General features: G+C 47.8%; 1 protein-coding gene across 4 annotated transcripts in view; it reads right to left on the reverse strand.

Moving 5' to 3' along the window:
- The window catches only part of MYH14 (myosin heavy chain 14), a 92,371-nt gene that overhangs the window by 18,277 nt on the left and 55,964 nt on the right, over window positions 1-18,130 (reverse strand). For all 4 annotated transcript variants that reach the window (XM_082435872.1, XM_082435869.1, XM_082435870.1 and 1 more), the window contains 9 exons: window positions 16,836-16,959; window positions 16,085-16,256; window positions 13,903-14,115; window positions 13,173-13,317; window positions 12,312-12,518; window positions 7,477-7,581; window positions 7,232-7,384; window positions 5,753-6,001; window positions 900-1,112 (listed from right to left, as the gene is read on the reverse strand). In XM_082435872.1, the coding sequence (XP_082291998.1) occupies window positions 900-1,112; window positions 5,753-6,001; window positions 7,232-7,384; window positions 7,477-7,581; window positions 12,312-12,518; window positions 13,173-13,317; window positions 13,903-14,115; window positions 16,085-16,256; window positions 16,836-16,959 (1,581 nt within the window). The remainder of the gene's footprint in view (window positions 1-899; window positions 1,113-5,752; window positions 6,002-7,231; window positions 7,385-7,476; window positions 7,582-12,311; window positions 12,519-13,172; window positions 13,318-13,902; window positions 14,116-16,084; window positions 16,257-16,835; window positions 16,960-18,130) is intronic.

Raw genomic sequence — 18,130 nt, forward strand, 5'->3', positions numbered from 1 at the left:
ATGTATGTATGTGATGTGCATATCTATAATGTGCGTGTGGTGTGTGCAGTATGTATGTATGTGGTGTATGTATATGTGCATATGTGTGTATATGTGTGTGTTGTATGTGTGTGTGGTATATGTGTGGTGTGTGTGTGGTATGTATGTATGCGATATGTATATGTATAATGCGCGTGTGGTGTGTGCAGTATGTATGTGGTGTATGTATATGTGTGTGTGCATGTGTGTGTGGTATATGTGTGTGTGTGTGTGGTATGTATGTATGCGATGTGCATATCTATAATGCGCGTGTGGTGTGTGCAGTATGTATGTATGTGGTGTGTGTATGTATATGTGCGTATGTGCATATATGTGTGTGTTGTGTGTTTGCGCGCGTGCACATCCGCATGTTTGTGGAGTGGTTCTCAGGCTGTATGTTGTGGCAAATTTTCTTCACTTTCTTTTTTCTTTCTTTCTCTCTGAGTCACATACACACAAGACGAGTGGTTCTCATGCCCTGTGTGTACACATGAGCAAGTGTGCTTAATGGAAGATTCGCCTCACATTTCACGAACACACAGGTGAATATGTATGTTTCGTAAGCAGCTCTCATGTTCAGCGTGTGAACATATATGTTTGCTGGAAGATTCTCCTCATGTTCTGTGCGCGTGAACATGCACGTTGATGACTGGCTCTCCTTACTTTCTGTGTGTGTTGTGTGCACGCGCCTGCTTGGTAGAAGATTCTCCTCACGTTCTGCGTGTGTGCAAGAACACGTACGTCTGGTACATGAACATGGGACTTGGATGCTGGTTCCCTTCGCCCTCTGTGTGGGAGAGCACACACATGTGCGTGTGTCCCCCAGCGTGACGGGTGTGTGCTGCTGCCACGCGCGTGTCCCCGGACGGGGGGCTGCTCACACTCTTGCCGACGTCATCCTTGCTGCTGAGCAGCGCCTCCAGCTCGGCCCGCAGCGCCCGGTTCTGCCGCTCCAGCTCCTCCCGCGCCTCCTGCTCCTCCTCCAGCGCCCGCGTCAGTGACAGCGCCCGGGCCTCGCGCTCCCGGCCCTCCGCCTCGACCCGCTCGCGTTCCTCCACCGCCCGAAGGACGGCTGCCTTCTCCTCCGCCAGGAGCTTCCGGGGTGAGGGAGATGGGGTGGGGGAGACAGGTTAGCTGAAAGGAATGTGCAAGGGGATGGGGAAGAGAGAGCAGCCAAGGGCAGAGACAGACAGACAGAAAGACAGAGGCAGAGACACAAGAGGGACGTAGAGGGATTAAAGTCGCAGCCGTGTCCCAAACCAGCTCAACTCTTCAATGGATCACACTGTTGGTGGGAATGTAAATTGGTGCAGCCACTATGGAGAACAGTATGGAGGGTCCTTAAAAAACTAAAAACAGAGTCACCATATGATCCTGCAATCCCACTCCTGGGCACATATCCAGAGAAAACTACTATATGAAAAGATACATGCACCCCTATGTTCACAGCAGCACTGTTCACAACAGCCAAGACATGGAAGCAACCTAAATGTCCATCGACAGATGAATGGATAAAGAAGATGTGGTACATATATACAATGGAATACTACTCAGCCATAAAAAGGAACGAAATAATGCCATTTGCAGCAACATGGATGGACCTAGAGATTATCGCACTAAGTGAAATAAGTCAGACAAAGACAAATATCATATGATATCGTTTATATGTGGAATCTAAAAAAATGATACAAATGAACTTATTTACAAAACAGAAACAGATCCACAGACATAGAAAACAAACTTACAGTTACTAAAGGGGAAAAGGGGGGAGGGATAAATTTGGAATTCGGGATTAACAGATACATGCTATTATGTATAAAATAGTTAACCAGCAAGGACCTACTGTACAGCACAGGGAACTATACTCAATATCTTGTAATAACCTAAATGGAAAATTATGTGAAAAAGAATGTGTATATGTGTATATATATACATATACACACACACACATATACATATATATATATATATACACACACACACACACACATATCTGAATCACTTTGCTGTACACCTGAAACTAACACAACATTGTAAATCAACTATACCTCAATTTTTAAAAATTAAATGAAAGGAAATTTTGAGTAGAAAAAAAAAAACCTCTTAAATGGATCAACTGATCAGCCCCTCATTCTAGATAAACAACTGAGGAAATGGTGTTCCTTTCTTCCTCTTGGGGTAATGGTAGGAACAAAATACATAAATTTTTAAAATGTACTTCAACCTTCACTGTTTTTTAAGACACAGCAATTGACAAACAATGAAACTTACAAGACATGCAAAAAAGGAAGAGAATGGGACTCACAGTCAAGAGAAAAATCAGTCCATGGAAACAGACCCACAGATGACCTAGATACTGGGATTATCACACAAGCACTTTGACTGTGTTAAGTAAGTTTCAGGACAAGATGGATACAATGGGTGAAGAGGCAGGGTTATTGCAGGAGGGATTTGAAACTGTAAAACAGAACCAAAGAAAAATGCCAGAACTTCAAAATACAATATCTGAAATAAAAAAGTCACTGGATGAAATTGAGAGCAGAATGGAGACACATCAGAAGAATCAGTATACTTGAAAACAGGTCAATAGAGATGATCTAAACAGAGCAAAGAAAAAATATTGCAAAAAAAAACTTAGCAGAGCTTTAATAACCTGTGAGACTGTATCAAGCAATCAAACATACATGTATTTGGAGTCCCAGAGGAAAGGTTCAAAAAAAAAGGAGAGGAAGAAGTAAAATTGTCTTTAATCACAGAAAACATAATTCTAGAAAATCCAATGGAATCTATAAAACACCTACTAGCACCAAAATGTGAGTTTAGCTAGATCGTAGGATACAAGATCAATATACAAAGTTGATTACACTTCCATATTCTAGCAATCAGAAATTAAATAAAAATATTCAAAATAGCATCAAAAATGAAATACGTGGAAATAAATCTGACAAAGATGTGAAAGATGGGCACTGAAAACTATAAAACATTTCTGAGATTAAATTAAAGAAGATCTAAATAAATGGACATATATACCATGTTCCTGGGCCAGAAAACTCAGTATCATGAAGATGTCAATTTTTCCCAAACTGTTCTATAGATTCAAAACAATCTCAAACCAAGGAGATTTTTTTTGCTGTAGAAATTGACAAATTGATTGTAAAATATTGAATACACGTGGGAATGCAAAGGACCAAGAAGAGGTAAAATAACTTTGAAAAAGAAGAAAAAATTGGAGAACTAATGCTATCTGATTTTCAATATCTATGCAAAGCAAGTCAGTGGAGAGTCTTTTCAACAAATAGTGTTTGAACAACTGGATATCCACATACATATAAAATTAACTTAGAGCTATGATAGCACCGTACATAAAAATTAACTCAAAATGGATCATAGAAAATTAAAAGAAAAATGGACCATAGACCTAAAGGTAAAACCTAAAACTAGACAACTTTTAGAAAAAATCTCATAGAAGGAAACCACTGTGACCTTAAGTTAGACAAAGATTTCTCAGACACAACACCAAAAGCATAATCCATAGAATAAAAACTTCAAACACTGGACCTCATCAAAACAAAAACTTCTGCTCTTTGAAAGTCTGTACTAAGAGAATGAAAAGACAAGCCACAGACTGGATGAAAATATTTGCCAAGCAATATATCTAATAAAGAACTCATTCAGAATATATAAAGAACTTTTGAAATTCAATGATAAGAAGAGAAACAGGGGCTTCCCTGGTGGCGCAGTGGTTGAGAATCTGCCTGCCAATGCAGGGAACACGGGTTCGAGCCCTGGTCTGGGAGGATCCCACATGCCGCGGAGCAACTAGACCCGTGAGCCACAAGTACTGAGCCTGCGCGTTTGGAGCCTGTGCTCCACAACAAGAGAGGCCGCGATAATGAGAGGCCCGCGCACCGCGATGAAGAGTGGCCCCCACTTGCCGCAACTAGAGAAAGCCCTCGCGTGAAACGAAGACCCAACACAGCCAAAAATAAATAAATTTAAAAAAAAAAAAAAAAAAGAAGAGAAACAATCCTTTTTAAAAAAAAAAAAAAAGGCAAAAGATTTGAACAGGGACTTCACCAAAGAAGATGTATGGATGGTAAATAAGCACATAAAAAGATGCTCAACATCATTGTTTATTAGGGAAATGTGAATTAAAACCACTATATCTATTGGAAAGGTTAAAGTTTTATTCATGACAGTCAAAAACTAGAAAGAGCAACTCAAATGTTCTTTTCAAAATGTGGTCTATAAAGGAATAATAATCAGCAGTTAAAAAAAAAAGGAATGAATTATTAATGCATGCAAAAACATGGATGAGGGACTTCCCTGGTGACACAGTGGTTAAGAATCCGCCCGCCAATGAGGGGACATGGATTCGAGCCCTGGTCCGGGAAGATCCCACATGCCGCGGAGCAATTAAGCCCGTGCACCACAACTACTGAGCCTGCGCTCCACAGCCTGCGAGCCACAACTACTGAGCCCACGCGCCTAGAGCCCGTGCTCCGCAACAAGAGAAGCCACTGCACTGCAACAAAGAGTAGCCCCTGCTCGCCGCAACTAGAGAAAGCCCACGCGCAGCAATGAACAAACACAGCCAAAAATAATAAATAAATAAAATAAATAAATTTATTTAAAAAATGGATGAATCTCAGAGTAATTTTTCCAAGTGAAAGAAGCCAGTCAAAAATGAGATTTATATAAAAATAATTTATATAAAACTCTAGGAGATACAAAAAAAATAATTATTTAAAAAATTTTTGATGATCTATGGAATGGTATTAAGCAGTCAAACACACATGTATTTGGAGTCTGAGAAGAAGAGGAAAGAGAGAGAGAATGGGGCAGAAAAATATTTGAAGAAATAATGGCTGAAGATTTCCACATCTGATCAAAAATACCACCCCAAAGCTGTAGGAAGCTTGGCAAGGATAAATACAAAAACCCACAGCTGGATATCATAGTCAAACTGCTAAAAACCAAAGAGAAAGAGAAAAAATTTAAACCAGCTAGAAAACCACATCACACTACCTGCAAGGAAACAATGCTTTGAATGACCACTAACTTTTCATCTGAAACAATGGAGGCCACAGATCATGGAATGATCTCTTTGAAGTGTGGAAAGAATAAAACCGTTTACCTGGAATTCAACAGTCAGTGAAAATACCCTTCAAAAATGAAGGCAAAATAAGGACTCTCACATTTTGCAGATGAAGAAATTGAGGCACAGAGAGGTCGGGCAATTTGCCCAAGCCACACAGCCAGAAAGGGCCTCAGCTGAGATTTGAACCTCGGGGTTGCCTGATCTTAATGCTCTGGGGTTCTGAGAATTTTATTCCATCCTCAGATTGCCAGCCGCTTAATATTATGCCCATCTCCTAGATGGGCAAACTGAGGCTGAAATGGGAGAAGCAGCTTGCCTGAGGTCCACAGGGAGTCAGCAGGAGAAGCAAGATGTGTTATTTCATTTCATCTTCCTAGTACCTTCTGGTGTACCTTCAGGACTCTTTTGGGAGCAAAAGTGGGTACCACCAATAATTATTTTGGGGCAAGACATAAGCCAGGATGGATGGGTGTCCTATTTTACAGAGGCTCAGAGGGAAGAGGCATCTGGCCCTAAGGTCCTCCCAAGTTCACAGCTGAGCTGTGGCATCACATGTTACTGATTGCTCACAATGACCATGGGCAGCGTGATCAGTGTCCCGCTTTCCCAGGTGGGTAACCCGAGGTGCCTCACCTGGTCGAACTTGCGTTGCTTCTTCTCCAGCGCGCTGACGAGCTGCCGCTGCTGCTCCAGGTCCACCGTGGCATCGTCCAGCTCTTGCTGCAGCCGCCGGCGGCCCCGCTCCAGCCGCTCCACCACTTCTGTCTTTTCTGCCAGGCGCTGGGTCAGGGCCTCAACCTCTCGGGCGGCCCGGCGCCGTGCCTCCTCCCCTGCCTCCAGTGCCCCTGCCTCCTCTTCCTGGCGCCGCCGCCACTCTGAGAGCTGGGGTGGGGGAGGAGAGAGAGGGAGGGTGTCACTCATGGCTGCGATCCAGGTGTGAGTTGGTGGGGCCCCATTTCCCAGATGAGGAGACTGAGGCCTGAAGGGGGAAATAATTCACTCCATTGGGCACTTCTGCCTCATGAGTAGGGATGAGGTTATGAGTTCTATGAGCCCCAGCTCCTCCAGGAGATTAAAATGGCTCCCACCAAGGCCCAGAAGATGAATCAGACCTGGGCTCTGTCCTGGGGAATCCCCAGTCTGGTGGGGGAGACAGAACATCACAGCCAGGGTGATGGAGGCTAAGGTAGAAGAAGTATGAGACCCATGGGAGTCCACAGGAGGGGTTCAAAAATCTATTTAGAACATTCAAGAGAGAATTCCTGGAGGAGGGGGCATTTGTGATGGATCTTGAAGTATGCATAGGAGCTTTCCAGTTAAAGAAGGATATTTGCAAGCATACATTCATCACTCATTCATTCAACAGGCATTTCTCAAGGCCTCCTATACGTCAGGCTCTATGTTGGCCTATGCTGGGGATCCAGATCTAACTCTGATGGGGTCCCACTTTCAAGGTGCTCCCAGTCTGCTGGGGGGACTCATGGGCAAAGACAGTTCCAGCCAGGGTGATTGGAGTGGGGAAAAAGGAGAAAGAAGGGTTGTGGGAGCTCAGAGCCGAGTGGTCAGGGTTTTCCCAGAACAGGAGAGGCTGATGCCAAGTCCTGAAAAATGAAAAGCGTGTTCCCAAGTGAAGTGAGGAAAGAGATGAGAGATGAATACAGCTAAACATGAAGGAAGGACCAGAGAGTGCAGGGCCTCTGACACCCAGCTGAGAGGCATGGGTTTTGTCCGGGGGGAGCTGGGGAGCCATGGGAGGTCTGTGAGCTAGGGAAGGGCAGGGTCAACTCAGGGTGTAGAAAGACCATGTGAAGTATGAGCTGGAAGGGGAGAGACTAGGGGCAGGGAGGTTTGAAGGGAGGCTGAGAGGAGGATCCAGGTGTCTGGGGCTGTGGGGACAGAGAGTAGGGAATGAAACAGAGAGTTGGGGATAGGAGCGATGGGGGTCTGCACCTACAGGCTCTGGGGCTGAGGGAGAGACAGAGGCGAGTATGGCTTGCCGGGGCCTGGCCTATGACGTGCTGGGCAATGGGGCCACCCCGGAGCGGGGGAGCCCAGGAGGAACAGGTTGGGAGACTGGGCGTCCCTTTGAGATCTCCCTGCAGGGCTGTTCACCTGGGCTTGTGCAGCTTGCAGCTCGCGGCCCGCCCGCTCCCTGGCGGCCGCCTCCTCATCCAGCTGCTCCCGCAGCCCTGCCGCCTCCGCCTCCAGGGCTCGTGCCCGGGACCCCAGGGTCAGCTTCGCCCTGGTCTCCTCCTGCAGCAGCTCCTGAAGATGGATGGGAGAATGGATGTTAAGTGTGGGCAGGAGGGTGGGGAGGCCTGGGGGGAACCGGGTGGCGAGAGGTGGGCTGGGATCACCTGGGCATCGTGGAGCTGGGCCTCCGTGCTGGTCAGCTCCTTGCTCAGCCTGATGGCTCTGGACTCGGCCTCGCTCAGTGCTCCAGACACAATCTCGAGTTCAGCCTGCAGGGAAGGGACATCTTCTAATGGTGGCTTCCAGCCAGCCAACCCCTCTGCTCCTCTGCCTCAAATCCCTACCACCCGTTGCTGGTGAGGATGTAAAAAGGTGCAGCTGCCATGGACACCAGTCTAGCAGCTCCTTAAAATGGTTAAGTGCAGAGTTTCCATACAGCCCAGCAATTCCACTCCTAGGTGTGTACCCAGGAGAAATGAAAAGAAGTCTAGGCAAAAACTTGTACAGGGGTGTTCACGACAGCATTATTCACAATTGCTGGAAGGCAGAAACAACCCAAATGTCCATCCACGGATGACTGGATAAACAAAATGTGGTCTATCCAGACAACGGAATATTATTTGGCCATAAAAAGGAATGAAGTACTGATACATGCTACAACAGGGATGAACCTTGAAAACATCATGCTAAGTGAAAGAAGCCAGACACAAAAGGACAAATAGTGTATGATTCCATTTCTATGAAATGTCCAGAATAGGAAGTCTAGAGAGACAAAAGGGGATTAGTGGTTGCCGGGGCAGGGGGTGGGACTGGGGGATGATGGCTGGACAGTACAGGATTTCTTTCTGGGCTGATGAAAGCATCCTAAAATTAGGTTATGGTGATGATTGTACAACTCTATGAATATACTAAAAACCATTGAATTGTACATTTTATTTTATTATTTTTAAAAAATATTCATTTATTTATTTTGGCTGTGCTGGGTCTTAGTTGTGGCATGTGGGCTCTTAGTTGTGGCATGTGGGATCTAGTCCCCTGACCAGGGATCAAACCCAGGCCCCCTGCATTGGGAGCACGGAGTCTTACCCACTGGACCACCAGGGAAGTCTCGAATTGTATATTTTAAATGGGTGAATTATACGGTATGTGAGTTATATTACAATAAAGCTGTTCCCCCGGCATGCAAATCACCACCACAATGATCCTGGGTGCAGCTCCTGGTCTCAACGTTCCTTCGCTGTAGGAATCGGGCAGCAGTTTACCACTTTCTCCCCCCTGGACTGTTGCCTCCATAGGGTAGGACCTCATCTGCTTTGTTCCCTGCTGTGTCCTCAGGGCTCACAACAGGGCCTGGCACACAGTAGGTGCTCAGGAAATGTTTGTTGGGTGAGTGCCTCCAGCACATGTGTGTTACCCTGAACCTTCTTCTCTCCCTTTTTGAGGTTCACTTAACAAACAAGGTTGGGTTCAAATTCTGGCTGGTAAGAAAATTTATCTGAAAACTTGGAAATAAGAAAAGGCAGTGGTCAGGCGTCCTTTAGAAAGGACAGGACTGGGACTTCCCTGGTGGCGCAGTGGTTAAGAATCCACCTGCCAACGCAGGGGCCACGGGTTCGAGCCCTGGTCCGGGAAGATCCCACATGCCGCAGAGCAACTAAGCCCGTGTGCCACAACTACTGAGCCTGTGCTCTAGAGCCCGCGAGCCACAACTACTGAGCCCGTGTGCCACAACTACTGAAGCCTGCGTGCCTAGAGCCCATGCTCCGCAACAAGAGAAGCCACCGCAATGAGAAGCCCGCGCACCACAATGAAGAGTAGCCCCCGCTCGCCGCAACTAGAGAAAGCCTGCGTGCAGCAACGAAGACCCAACACAGCCAAAAATAAATAAATAAATAAATAAATCACTTTGTTGTACACTTGAAACTAACACATTGTAAATCAACTACACTTCTATAAAGCTTAAATTTGATTGCCCTTTGGGACATTAACCAGTTTCGTCTCTGACTGCGCTATTTCGTTCTGGCATTCTTTTTTGCTGACTACACACACACCAGTTTGTTGTTATTTCTCTCCTTGAACATCTTTACATTCTGCTGGATCCCTCATTAATGCTTTTTTTTTTAATATTTATGTTTTTATTGAAGTATAATTGATTTACAGTGTTGTGTTAGTTTCAGGTGTACAGCTAAGTGATTCAGTTATACATACATTATACACATATTCTTTCTCAGATTCTTTTCCCATATAGGTTATTACAAAATATTGAGTATAGTTCCCTGTGTTATACAGTAGGTTCTTGTAGTTCATCTATTTTATATATATATTAGTGTGTATATGTTACTCCCAAATTCCTAATTTACCCCTCCCCTGCAACTTTCCCCTTTGGTAACCATAAGTTTGTTTTCTATGTCTGTGAGTCTGTTTCTGTTTTGTAAATAAGTTCATTTGTATCATTTTTTCAGATTCCACATATAAACGATCTCATATGATATTTGTCTTTGTCTGACTTACTTCACTTAGTATGATAATCTCTAGGTCCATCCATGTTGCTGGAAATGGCATTATTTCATTCTTTTTTATGGTTCATTAATGCTTTAAATAAATCTTTGACATGGGCTTACTATGTCTTTGTATGACAGTCATGCTTTGAACTTGTGAAAATGAAATTTTGAGCTGACCTTGGTACCTCCTGGCTGTGTGACCTGGGCAAGTGATTCCTATCTTTTTTAAAAAATATATATATATTTATTTATTTATTTATTTGGCTGCGCCAGGTCTTAGTTGTGGCATGCAGGATCTTCGTTGTGGCATGAGGGATCTTTCAGTTGAGGAATGCATGCGGGATCTAGTTCCCTGACCAGGGATCAAACCCAGGCCCCCTGCACTGGGAGCATGGAGTCTTAACCACTGGACCACCAGGGAAGTGCCTGATTCCTATCTTTTTGGTCCTCAGTTTTTCTCATCTGTGAAATGGGGATGATAACAGGACCTACCTCCCAAGGCTGCTTTGAAGAGTCAATGAAATAATGAACGTAAAGTGACTAGCTCAGTGCCTGGCATATACCTGTGCTCAATATATAGGTACATCTGACAATTTTTTTTTTTTTCATCTGACAATTTTTGAGGGCCTACTGAGAGCCCAGGAACTATTCTAAAAGCTTTCCAAGTTTAGGCTCGCTGGATTCACACACCAACCCTATGAGGTAGATGCTATTATTAGTCCAAGTTTACATAAAGGGAAGCCGAGGCACAGAGAGGTTAGGCAATTTGCCTAAGATCACACAGCTACAAGTGGTGGAACTGAGATTTCAGCCCAGGCAGAATGGCTCTAGAGCTGCCCTGTCCAAAATGGTAGCCACTAGCCTTAGGTGGCTATTTAACTTTAAAGTAATTAAAATTAAATAAAATGAAAATCCAGCTCCTCAGTTGTACTCCTCACATGCCAGGTGGATAGTGCAATTACAGAACATTTCCATCACTGAAGAAAGTTCTACTGACCAGTGCAACCTAGAACTCCTGCTATCAGCCACCAGACTCTACTCTTGGTGTCACTTTTATTTCTGTAATATGTAAAGTGCTTAGGACAATGAGCACTACGTAGCATAATTCCATGGGGGCAGACCCTAGCTGTCCCCCCAAATCCCTTCTCCCCTGGTCCCACTGTGACAGGCTGTTAGGTAGGCCCATGGCTGCCAGCTAGAAACTATATTTCCCAGTCTCCTTTGCAGCTAGGTGTGGTCATGTGATTACGTTATGGCCAATGGAATGCAAGCCAAGTGATACATGCAAATTCCATCCCATCCTCTTTTCCCCTTCCTAAGCTGGAGCACACAGGTGCCCACAATCCAGATTTAACTCTGAAGACGAGGTCAACGCCCTCTGGGATAATGGAGTGACCTCATGGAGCATAAGCGTCCCGCCAGCCTCGACTGCTTACTCTGAGCCTATTTCCTGAGAGGGAAGACACATGTCTTTTATTCAAGCTGATGAATTCTGGAGTCTCTTTGTTATATCGACTTAACTTTCACCTTAACTATACACTCTTTTTTTTTTTAACATTTTAATTAATTAATTAATTAATTAATTTATGGCTGTGTTGGGTCTCCGTTTCTGTGCGAGGGCTTTCTCTAGCTGCGGCAAGCGGGGGCCACTCTTCATCGCGGTGCGCGGGCCTCTCATTATCGCGGCCTCTCTTGTTGTGGAGCGCAGGCTCCAGACGCGCAGGCTCAGTAATTGTGGCTCACGGGCCTAGTCGCTCCGCGGCATGTGGGATCTTCCCAGACCAGGGCTCGAACCCGTGTCCCCTGCATTGGCAGGCAGATTCTCAACCACTGCGCCACCAGGGAAGCCCCTATACACTCTTTTAATCTTGAAATTAAAAATGGTAACAGTGTTTTCCCCCCCTTGGGGTTGGGGAATTAAAAGTCATTCTTACCCTCTTTCTGCTTGTTTGTATTCTCAGTAATAAACAGGTATTGGTTGTTTAGTTAAAAAACATAATAAAATTAAAATTAAAAAAACCCACATTTCTTCTAACAGTCACAGTATGATATTGTCCTCACACAGGTCCAAGTATTCATGCTGGGTTTTTCTAATCAGACCATGGATTATTTAAGACCAGAAGATAAGAGGGTGGAGGGTGGGAGCTGTGGCAGGGTTGAGAGCTACAGGATCAGTCATGTCTGGGTTCACGCTTTGGCTCTGAGGGACCTAAGACAATCAACTTCACCTCCCTGGGCCTCAGTTTCCTTGTGTGTAAAATGGGAACAATATTAGCACTTCCCTCAAAGGAGCATTAGGAGGAGGCTTTGGCAAAATACACAGGATGTTTGGTGCATAATAATCACTCACCAAATACTAGCTATTAATGTGTGCTTATGTTGGAAAAGTTGGAAAGGACAGTAGGGTTGATGTGGACCAAACTGAAGTCCAGAGAGGGCAGGCATCTCACCCAAAGCCACACAGCAGAGACCACCCCCGACCTAGCCGCCGCACTCACCTGGGCTCGCTGCAGCTTCTCAGTCGCCTCTGCTCGTGCCCGCTCCCCATCGCCAGCCCGGCCCTGCACCTCCTGCAACTGTGACTCCAGGCGACGCCTCCGTTGCTCACCCTCCTGACGCGTGGTCTGCAGGTTGCTTAGCTCCGTCCGTAGCTCAGACACTTCGGCCTCCAGAGCCAACCGGGTCTTCTCCCATGCACCTTTGCTCTGGTGGGGGAGAGAGACAGCAATGATTTATGATTCCCTTTCTCTACAAGACCAGGCACGTGAATACCCCAAGCCCTTTGTACTGTCTATTCCCTCTGGAACTCCTCATTGTTCCTTAAACACCCAGGCACATTCCTGCCTCAGGGCCTTTGCACTGGCTGTTCCCTCTGCCTGGAACATGTTTCCCTGTGATGCCAGGATGGCTCACCCATCATCTCCCTCAGTGTTTTACTCAGATGTCATCTTTTCACCGAATCTCTCCAAGGCCTCTCTATTTCAAATCACAACACGCCCCCTGGCCATTAGCACTCTGAAACCCCTTTCCTGTTCATCATCTTCCCATAGCACTTATGACCCCGCTATATATTATGAATGTGTTTAGATTGTTTACTCTCTGCCTTGCCTGCTAAAACGTGAGCTCCACAATGGAAGTGGGTATTGGTTGCTTGGCTCACAGCTGGGGCCCCCAGTACCACCCCGGGAATATACTACATATTCAATTAACATTTGCTGAATGCAAGATGGATCAGGGACATGAATACGTGAGGAGAAAAGTGGGCTGGCCTAGAACCAGCCAGAGGTACCTCCTCCAACCCAGCATCCTGCTTCCCCTCCCCATGGCTCCCCAGACACCCCTCCCCCATCTCAACCCACCCTCCGGGCTTGCTCCAGCTGCTCTGCCATCTCTCCCAGCGCCTGGCCATGGCGCTGCCGCAGCTCCTGCACCGCCACCTCATGAACGCGCGTCTCCTCCTCCAGAGTCTTCTTCAACTCTGTCACCTCCTGTTCTCTCTTGGACCTTGTATTGGGGAAGGGGAAGGGAACAGAATTTCAGAATAGAGGAAGGCTGGGACTTTGAAGGAGCCCCTGACTGCTGGTTGTGCCTCCTTTTATTCTTTCCCTCCAAGGATGGGGACCCTCACTCTACATTCCCCAAGGGATCTGGGCAGTGATGCTGCAGAAGAAGGGTGGCTTTAAGGGTGAGCTCCTACGCATCTTTCGAAACCCTATTCAAAAGGCCCCTTCTCAAAGAAGTCTTTTTGGGCTCCCTCCCATAGAGTGATACAAGGGCCTTGCCTGATCATCCACGATGCCCTGTCGTACTCCATTAAAGCTCACTTTGTTCTGGACTGTGTCTGTCTTTGCTCGAATCTGCCTACCCCTGGACTGGGAGTTCTCGAGGGCAATGCCTGAGTCTTGAGTCTTGACTCATCTCTGTCCCCAGCTTGGCCCACGCTGGGCCCAGAGCCAGTGTCCGATAAACAACTGTTGAACGACTAAACAACTGTGCAGATGGAGAGCTTGGACCCACATCCTTTTCCCTGCCCAGCCCCCGGCCCCCCACGTGCCCGGCCTGTGCCAGCTGCAGGCTGCCCAGCCTCACCGGAGCTCCTGCTGCGCGTTGGTGGAGTCCAGCGTGTCCTCCAGTTCGCTCCGCAGCGCCTCCAGCTCCTCGCCCAGGTCCCGGCGCTGCTTCTCTGCCTTGGCCCTGGCTGCGCGCTCAGCCTCCAGGTCCTCCTGGGCCTCGGCCAGCCCCGCTTGTGCTTCCCGCAGGGATTTGAGCAGCTGGGCCCGGGCCCCGCCCTCCTGCTCTGTCCTGGGGGTGGACGAGGACCAGGGGGTTGGTATAGGGGCAGGCAGGGGGTGGGGATGATTTCTAGGGGTTGGAGGGGCCAGACACGGCCAGTCCCAGGTTAAAAGCCCAGCTCTGCCCTTGGGCACGTGTCTCCAGTACTCAGAGCCTCAGCTTTCTTAGCTGTAAAATGGGGATGACACCACCAGTAATCACAGGGACACTTATTAAGTTCCTGCCACTTGAGAGCACTTTACTTTATCATCTTGTGTAACGTTCACGCCAAACGAGGAAACTGGGGCCCAGAGCGGGAAAGTACTTGCCCTGGTCACATGGTCGGTGGGTGGCTGACCCCAGAGTCCCTCCTCATAACCCCTATGGGATCGACCTCTTGCAAAGAGAAGCTGAATGGAGCGGCAGCGTGGACTCTGGGTTAAATGGCTCAGGGAGGTGGTCCAGTGGTTAGGACTCTGCACTTCCACTGCAGGGGGCGTGGGTTCGATCCCTGGTCTGGGAACTAAGATTTCACAAGCCGTGTGGCGGCGGGCAAAAAAAAAAAAAAGGAAGGAAAAGAAAAGAAAAAACAAACAAAAATCCCTGTAAGAATGGCTCAGGGAGATGCATTGACCATGGTCTGTATCCCCTGCTCGGCCACCTGCCCTGGCAAGTGACAGCTTCTCTGAACTGCAGGCTCCTGGTCTGTGAGAGAGCGTGACTGCCCCCCTTCACAGGGCTGCCACGAGGATGGCAATGTAGCGCCAAAGACCACGTGTTATATGATTCCACTGCCGTGAAAGAGCAAGAATTGGCAAATCCTATGTGGACAGAAAGCAAATTGGTGGTTGCCAGGGGTTGAGGGGAGGGGGGAAATTGGAAGTGATCGCTTAATAGGATCTTTGTTTTTGAGGTGATGAAAATGTTCTGAATAGAGGTAGTGGTTGCACAACATCGCAAACGTACCAAATGCCACTGAACTGTATGCTTTAAAATGGTTAATTTTTTTTTCTTTTTGGCTGTGCCACGCATCTTGCAGGATCTCAGTTCCCCAACCAGGAACTGAACCCGGGCCACGGCAGTGAAAGCACGGAGTCCTAACCGCTAGACCACCAGGGAACTCCCTAAAATGGTTAATTTTGTTACGTGAATTTCACCTCAATACAAAAGAAAACGGAAAAAAATAACAACGGCAATAACAGAAGATAAGAACAGACACATGCAGCAGCTAATGAGGGCTTAGGGCGTGCCAAGCATGTTCTCAGCCCTTTCTCATTTAATCCCTACACTAATCCTAGGAGAGTTTCTATAATCATGCCCTTTTTCTAGATAGAGAAACTGAGGCTCGAGAGGTGATGTCACCCAGGTGAGGTCACATGGCCAAAAAGGGGAGGAGCCAGGATTTGAACCCAGAAGTCAGGCTGGAGGGTGCGTGTTCTTAACCCCCCTCCACCAACCCCGTGTCCCATCGATTCTCAGATGCACAATTTCCCCACATTGTAACCTCTCTGAAATCAAGCTGCACCCATACACAAGGGCACCTCAGGTCGCATGGAGTGCAGTGGGTGAAAAGCATTTGAAACACTGCGCATCATATCTGGCACACAGTAAGTGCTGAATAATTGTGAATGACTGTAATTATGATGATTATGATTCCTAAGATGGCCAGACCACCTATCCAATCACAGCGGATTCTGGGCTGTTTGGTTTTTAGAGGCTGGGGTTGTGGGAGAAGAAGAAATAGCATTTCCTTGCCTCTGTGCAAGAAACTGTGTAAGTTACTAGACACGTAGGGCCCGGTTTCAGTTTTCCCTTAACCAGGTGGGCTTGGAACTCTTGTGTCCATCTTACAGAAGGGGACACTGAGGCTCAGAGTGGGTGTGCACGGCTGGTGAGCGGCTCGGCCGAGCTCTGTACCTGCGGGAGGGTCTCGCCGGGCGCCCCCAACGCTGGCAGGCGGCGCCCCCGTGCTGTGCACCCCACCCGGCCCACCCCGCACCTGGCCAAGGCGACCTGCAGCTCCTCCTCCTTGCGGCCCAGCTGGGCCCGCAGCTCCTCCGCCCGCTGCTGCTGTTCTACCATCTGCTCCTGCAGCTCTGAGCCCTCCACGTCCAGCCGCCGCTTCAGCTTCTCCAGCTCCTGGCGGCTCTTCTCCTCCTTCCGGAGGCGATCTGGAGGCGGGAGGTGGGGGGGTGGGGCATGCACAAGGGAGCCAGACCCACACCCCCAGGGAGACCCACGGCCCCGCAGTCAGGCTGAGCTCAGCATCTCTTTCCACCCCTCCCCCTCTTTCCCAGCTTCCCCATCCCTGGGATTGCCCACTGGTCCCCAGACCCCCACATGCCTTCTCCCCTCCGCCCCCCAGTGACAGCCCCTGCTCCTGCTAGCTGGCTCTCTCTGCCCTGTCCTTTCCTCCCTGCCTCCCCGGCCTCCTCCTGTGCTCTCTCCCTTCTGTTTCTGCTTCTGAGTCCACGGCAAGGGACAGAGATAAAAAAGTGTCTGAAACAGCTAGTGGGACCGTCAGATTGAGAGAGTGACCCAAGACACTTAGGAGAGAGTAAGAGAATTGGATGGAGAGAGACAGAAACAACTTAAGAGCTGGGAGGACACCTAACCTGTCCCGAGTCTTCTTTCCTGCCCCCATTTAACAGATATGACCACTGAGGCCCCACAGCACACGAGGTTCACCCGAGGTACCCCCTGACCCCGCTGGAGTGTGCACTGGCCCCCACTGAGGGGCAGGCGCTCACCCTCCATGTCTGCAATCGTGGCCTCGTATTTGAGTCGAAGCTTATTGAGGCTCTTGACTTTCTCCTCCTCCTCAGCCGCCTGGGATGAGAACTCGGCCAGACGCTCCTCCAGCAGCTTCCGCTCCTGAGGGTGGTGGGAGGTGGCGGTGGGGTGTCAGGGGCCCGACCCTCATCTTTGATATCATTCTCATCTGCGTTTCTGCTCATCTCCATCCGTCCCTGACCTTTCCTGCTCCCAACCCCCTTCCCTCCTTTTGCATCCTTTAGGGTCTAGGGACCCGCCCACCCCCACCGGGTTCACACCTGTTAACTATGGAGACTCCCACTATTTGAAGGACACTTCCATTCATTAACCCATTGGCCCACAGATGGATACTGAGGTTGATTCAAATCAACTGCTGTTATAAACAACACTGCAGTGAACATCTTTGCACATGTGCTGCACTTATGGGTGAGTTCTGGAGCCTTGTGACTACTCCAGGTCCGATTCATAGACCAGCAGCGTCAGCACCAAATGGGAGCTTGCTAGGAACGGAATCTCAGGTTCCACCCCAGATGCGCTGAATCAGAATCTGCATTTTAACAAGTTCTCCATATAATTCCTGGACACACTGGAGTTTGAGAAGCAATGGCCTGGAGCAGCTCTTTTCTTTTTTCTTTCTGTTTATTATTTTTATTTACTATTTTATTTTTTAATTTATTTTTGAGCAGCACTTTTCCAACTGTGAGTGGTTTTGGAAATCAAGGCAGTGGGTCGGCACTACCTCAAAAAGGAACAAATAGAACAGAGTAGAAGAGAAGAGCCACAGCATCCAAGGAATGCTGCAGAAAACTGTGCATCCTTGAGCTCTCAACTCAGGCACCACTGCCTCCAGGAAGCCTGCCCTGGCTACCCCTAGCACAAGTCAGGCCACCCCACTTCCATGGTTTTCTGTTCTTTTCTGACAGTTTATAATTAGTTCATGATGTGTGCTTATGTTGATTTCCTGGGGTGACTCATCTAGCTTCCCTCTCCCCCCATGCCCCTGTGAGGACAGAAGTGGTTTTCTAGTTAGTTAAATGCCATATCCCCTGTGCCTAGCCCAGTCCTGGCTGTGCCAGGTTAAAGATGGCAGACTCTTCACCATGTCCCCAGACAGAGGCAGAGTCTAATTCCCCAACCCTTGAATCTAGACTGAGTCTACTTTAAGCTCAGTGGTCTGCAGACCACAGCCTGCAGGCCAAATATGGCCCACTGCTTGTGTTTATATATAAAGTTTTATTGGGACACAGCCACGCCCATTTGATCACGGACC

Source organism: Balaenoptera physalus (assembly GCF_965194825.1).
Source record: "Balaenoptera physalus genome assembly, chromosome: 19".
Classification (NCBI taxonomy): Eukaryota; Metazoa; Chordata; class Mammalia; order Artiodactyla; family Balaenopteridae; genus Balaenoptera; species Balaenoptera physalus.